This window comes from Myotis brandtii, unplaced genomic scaffold (genome assembly GCF_000412655.1).
Source record: "Myotis brandtii unplaced genomic scaffold, ASM41265v1 scaffold819, whole genome shotgun sequence".
Lineage (NCBI taxonomy): Eukaryota > Metazoa > Chordata > Mammalia > Chiroptera > Vespertilionidae > Myotis > Myotis brandtii.
In genome coordinates, this window is record NW_005371320.1 from 60,997 (window position 1) to 65,603 (window position 4,607).

General features: G+C 62.7%; 1 protein-coding gene across 1 annotated transcript in view; it reads right to left on the bottom strand.

The window, feature by feature from the left end:
* Positions 1-4,607, bottom strand: part of EXOC3L4 (exocyst complex component 3-like 4) — a gene marked incomplete at its 3' end in the record, with an annotated part of 9,629 nt that overhangs the window by 922 nt on the left and 4,100 nt on the right. Inside the window, exons 4-9 of the mRNA XM_014531619.1 lie at positions 4,522-4,600; positions 3,545-3,656; positions 3,170-3,292; positions 2,736-2,836; positions 2,408-2,488; positions 432-546 (exon numbers count right to left, since the gene is read on the bottom strand). Coding sequence (XP_014387105.1) covers positions 432-546; positions 2,408-2,488; positions 2,736-2,836; positions 3,170-3,292; positions 3,545-3,656; positions 4,522-4,600 — 611 coding nt within the window. The remainder of the gene's footprint in view (positions 1-431; positions 547-2,407; positions 2,489-2,735; positions 2,837-3,169; positions 3,293-3,544; positions 3,657-4,521; positions 4,601-4,607) is intronic.

Consider the following 4,607-nt stretch of genomic DNA (forward strand, 5'->3'; position numbering starts at 1 on the left):
AAAACTCGTTAGTCGGGACACTCATAAGTCAAGGCCCCACTGTATATTATTGATTTCAGAGAGGAAGGAAAAGGGAGAGAGAAACATCAATGAGAGAGAATCATTGATCAGCTGCCTGCTCCAGGCCCCACTCTGGGGATCAAGCCTGCAACCTGGGCATGTGCCCTGACCCGGAATCGAACTTTGACCTGGTTCTTAGGTCAATGCTCAACCACTGAGCCATGCCAGCCGGGCAGGCCTGGTTTCTTGACCTACAGTCTCCAGGAAGTGGAGACTGACCATCCCTGCCCAGCTGGGACCTTGTCTGGGTCACCTGCCCCACACCACCCCTAAAACTGCCCCTGGAGTAATGAATGCTGTGACTTGGGGCCCAGGGCCCACAGGCATCCCCTGGGTGTGGAAAGTAGGCAGAGAGGGCCCGTGCCACTCACCTGCACATTGTGCTGCAAACCCTGGAGCAGCCGCTTCTGGAAGATGCAGGTGGCAGCCACGAGGGGCTGCTCCAGCTCCGTGAAGGCTCCTGGGAACCTGGCCAGTAGGTTGGTCCTGCGGAGGGGCCAGGACAGGTTACAAAGTAGCAAGGGTGCGGGACAAGGCCCGGCATGCATGCGGGCTAGGTGCCATGCAACTTCACTCCCTTAGACCAGTGGTTCTCAACCTTGGCTGCACATTGTCATGCAGGCTAGGTGCCATGCAACTTCACTCCCTTAGACTGCAAAGGGCCTAGGCCACACAAGGTAGTAACCCTGGGAGCAGAGCCAAGTGAGGGGACAGCATCAAAGCCCCAGGAGCCAGTCATGGAAGCGCAGGTCAGGGGCACGGGCGTGGCCCATTGCACGCATCAAATGAAATCAGGATTTTAAAAAGATTCCCAGGTGATTCTAATGTGCAGCCAAGGTTGAGAACCACTGCTTTAGATCTTCCTAATGCCGCGATCCTTCAATACAGTTCCTCATGTTGTGGTGACCCCCAACCATAAAATTATTTTCGTTGCTACTTCATAACTGTAATTTTGCTACTGTTACGAATTGTAATGTAAATATCTGATATGCAGGATGTATTTTCATTGTTCGCGACCCACAGGTTGAGAACCGCTGCCTTAGACTATAATGCCAAGGGCCTAGGCCACACAGGTAGTAACCCTGGGAGCAGAGCCAAGTGAGGGGACAGCACCAAAGCCCCAGGAGCCAGTCATGGAAGCGCAGGTCAGGGGCACGGGCGTGGCCCATTGCACGCAGAGCTCCCCTGCGGCAGCTCTAGGCCAACCCGCCATCCCTCCGGGAGAGTGCAGCCCAGCCCAGCCTGGCCCAGGGGCCCTTCTTGGAGTCTCGTGACCGCCTCCCTGCAGGTGCCAATGCCCATTTCAGTGTGGAGGCAATTGAGGGCCAGGCTATGCCCAGGCCCCAGGACAGGGACACAGAAGGGCGGGCTAACATGCCATCAGGGGCTGGGCCAGGGGCTACCTGCCCACCAAGGTGCAGAGAATGTTCCCTGGGGCCGCCCGGACAAGCTGGACCCAGATTAGAGACAAGAGAGTGGTCTCATTGTGGTCTTGCTTTGGATTCAGACAGGCCTGGTTCCGAGTCCGGCTGCAGCACGTACTGGCTGCAGACGATAGACAAGTGGCATTTCTTTTCTAAGCCTCTCCTTTCCATCTGTACATGGGGACGCCACCCTCGGGATGAAAGGCACCAGGTGGGTAAAGCACTGGCACAGTGCCTGGCACATCACAAGGATTCCTGAAGCCACTATGCACGGGCCCTCGAGGGCACTGAGTCCCAGGGAGCAGTGGTCTGACCTCCACGGGGCAGGTCAGGAAAGGAGGCGCAGAAAGCGGAAGTGACTCATCTCAAGGCCCACAGCCTGCAAGTGGTGGAGCCGGGTTCTGAACCCGGGACGGCTCAGCGTCTGCGTCCACCGTTGCTGGCTGCCCTGCAGCCGCTGGTCCCTCCACAACGGAGCACACTGAGCCTTGGCCTAGGGTTGAAGGCACAGAATGGGGGCAGCACTGCCAGCCCAGAGGGAGGGCCTCTGGCTTCTGGGGGCAGAGGGACCCAGGCCCCACTCCCAGCACAGCCCCGCTTCCCAGAAAAGGGCGTGTTCTAAAGAGAACGAGGGCTGCTGGGATGCAGGGAGGAAAGCAATGGAGTCCACATTGGCAGGATGTGGACCGGATTGGCAACAGACAGAAACCAGAGGCTGGAACTTCTCAGCCTCTGCTCAGCCTTGGAACTCTCTGCATCTCTTCCCGGAACTCGGCTCCGCGGTGCCCAGGCGGCCTCCCGGGAATTCCCCTTTTTGCAAATTTGTCTCCTTTGCGTGCACCTTCAGTGCCCCGATTTCCAGAGCTCGCGCGCCCCCTGCTGACCGTGCTGGGCACCGCGCCGAGGAGGAGCGGGAGACCCACCTGAGCTCCTCGCAGGCGTTGATGTAGGCGCCCAGGTGCGGCTCGCTCACCGCCTCCGACTCCAGAAAAGTCTTTTCAAACCTGTGGGCGGGTACGCAGAGGCCTTGGGGAGCCTTCCTGGCCGCGCTAAGACCCGGGTCCTCCTGCCCTTCAGAACCACCCTCCCCTCGAGTCCCATCCAAGCTTCGGGCCTCGGGATGAGGCTCCTCCCTCCCACGTATCCGGACCTCCCACTCTGAGCAAACAGGATGGGCTCTCCCCCGGGGAGACACCATCCACACCGGCCTGGCCACTACCCCCACCCGCCCTGGCCGAGGACGGCCCGCACCTGGGCAGGAAGAGGCCAAGCGCCCGCGCGCAGATCCGCAAGGTGGTGGCCTCCAGCTCCGCGGAGATGGCCCCCGCCGCCTTCACGTGCTCTGCCACCAGCTAGGAGCGAGGCCACGCGCTGAGCCCGCCTCTGAGCCCTGGACCCCCAGGCCCCAGCTAGTGGCTCCAGCCCGCCCTGCTGTCTCACATCTGGGCTCCAGCTTCCAGCCGCCTCACGTGGAGGCCAACCCTCCCAACGCCCCACACCACGGCCAACTGGGAGCTGTGGCCTGGCGTTCCCTGCCTGGCCATGCGACCAGGGGACCCCATCCCGCCCCACGTGGGCCTTCAAGCTCTCGTCTGAGTGGGGGAGGGGGGGGTACTGGATTTTATAGCTTTGGGTGTCCCTACTTCCAAACACAGGTCCCCTCCTCAGCCCATCCCGGGCCGCACCATGTGGACGTCGATGGACAGCGACGAGTGGTACCGGCCTTGCAGCACCTCTGGGTCCACGGCGGCTGCCCAGCGGCTCTGCTCCAACTGCAGGATGCTCTCGAAGCAGCTGGCGATCTTGGTCTGGGGGGGTGGGAGGGAGAGCGGGGAGAGGGCGCGGTGAGACCCTGCCGGAAGGAGATCGGGTGTCCCCTACTTCAGGAGCCGCACCGCGCGTCCTTGGGGACAAGGGCCACCTCGCCAGGGCTCAGGCCGCGGGGAGCCTTGGATTGCTATCCTACGCCCGCCCCCTGCTGTCTAGCCACGCCCCCTATAGTCTAGCCCCGCCCCTGCCATCTAGCCCCGCCCCTATCGTCTAGCCCCGCCCCGCCTCACCTCTAGAAAGCTGGTGTAATCGCTCTCCAGCTGGGCCCACACTTCTGGGGCCAGGAGTGGGGGCAGCGGCTCCGTGGACAGAGTCAGGTCCGGGGCGCCCAGGAAATTAGGACTGGAAGGGAGGAGGGGGTGATGAGGCAGCGGCTGCCCCCCACCCCACGCCCCTCTGGCCGGGCTCAAAGGGTAACACTATCACCACCATCACCGCAGTGCCCCAAACCTGAGTCTCCAATCACACATTCCACCCCGCCCTCCAACACCACCTCACCCCCAAGCTTCTCCCCGCCGGGCTTCCTGGCACCGGCCCAATCAGCTGTGTGCGCACAGAATGCATAGGAACGGCTTCCACATGGACCTTGGCCAGGCTGCCTCGGAAGTGACCTCTACCCTCATGGTCGGAGTACACCCCAAACGGAGCTCTAAGCGCCCCAGTGCCACTCAGCTCAGGCACCTGTCGCTATCCAGCCCACCCCAGGGAAGCCCAGAGAGGGGCCAGTGTCTCTCCGAGAACCCGTACCGCGCCCAGGACCCTCCTCCCACGCGCTCTCCCGCTGTGGGCTGCGGGCGCTCAGCGCAGAGGCGACCCGCCCATCACACTGCAGAGCCGGAGTGGCCGGCCTGTGCCTGCTCCTCCGGGGCATCCAAAGGAGAGCGTTTGGGTAACATCCCACCCACGCCGAGCAGTGTGAGCCCGCGGTTGTGTCCTGCCTGGAGGGTGCCCTTCTCTAAGTCACTTACTAGTAGAGGCGCCCTGGGGACCAGCAGAGGCCCTCTAGCGGGGTTCCCTGCCCAGGTAGGAGTCCCCCTGACGCTCTCCAGTTTCGGGAGCCGGCGCCTGGGTGGCCCCTTGTGAGCACACCATGGCCTAGAACCGCAGGAAAGGATGCCAGAGGCCTGCGGGACTCTCACCAGCCCTCGCCCAGGAAGGAAAGGGAGGGGGAAGGGGCCCGCCCCTCTGTGCTGCCCGGGACCCTCACCTGCCGTAGACATTGGCGGCCCAGTCCAGCAGGATGTAGAGCTGCTCGCAGCCGCGCGCGTCCCGCGCGAGCTCCTGGAGGCGGGG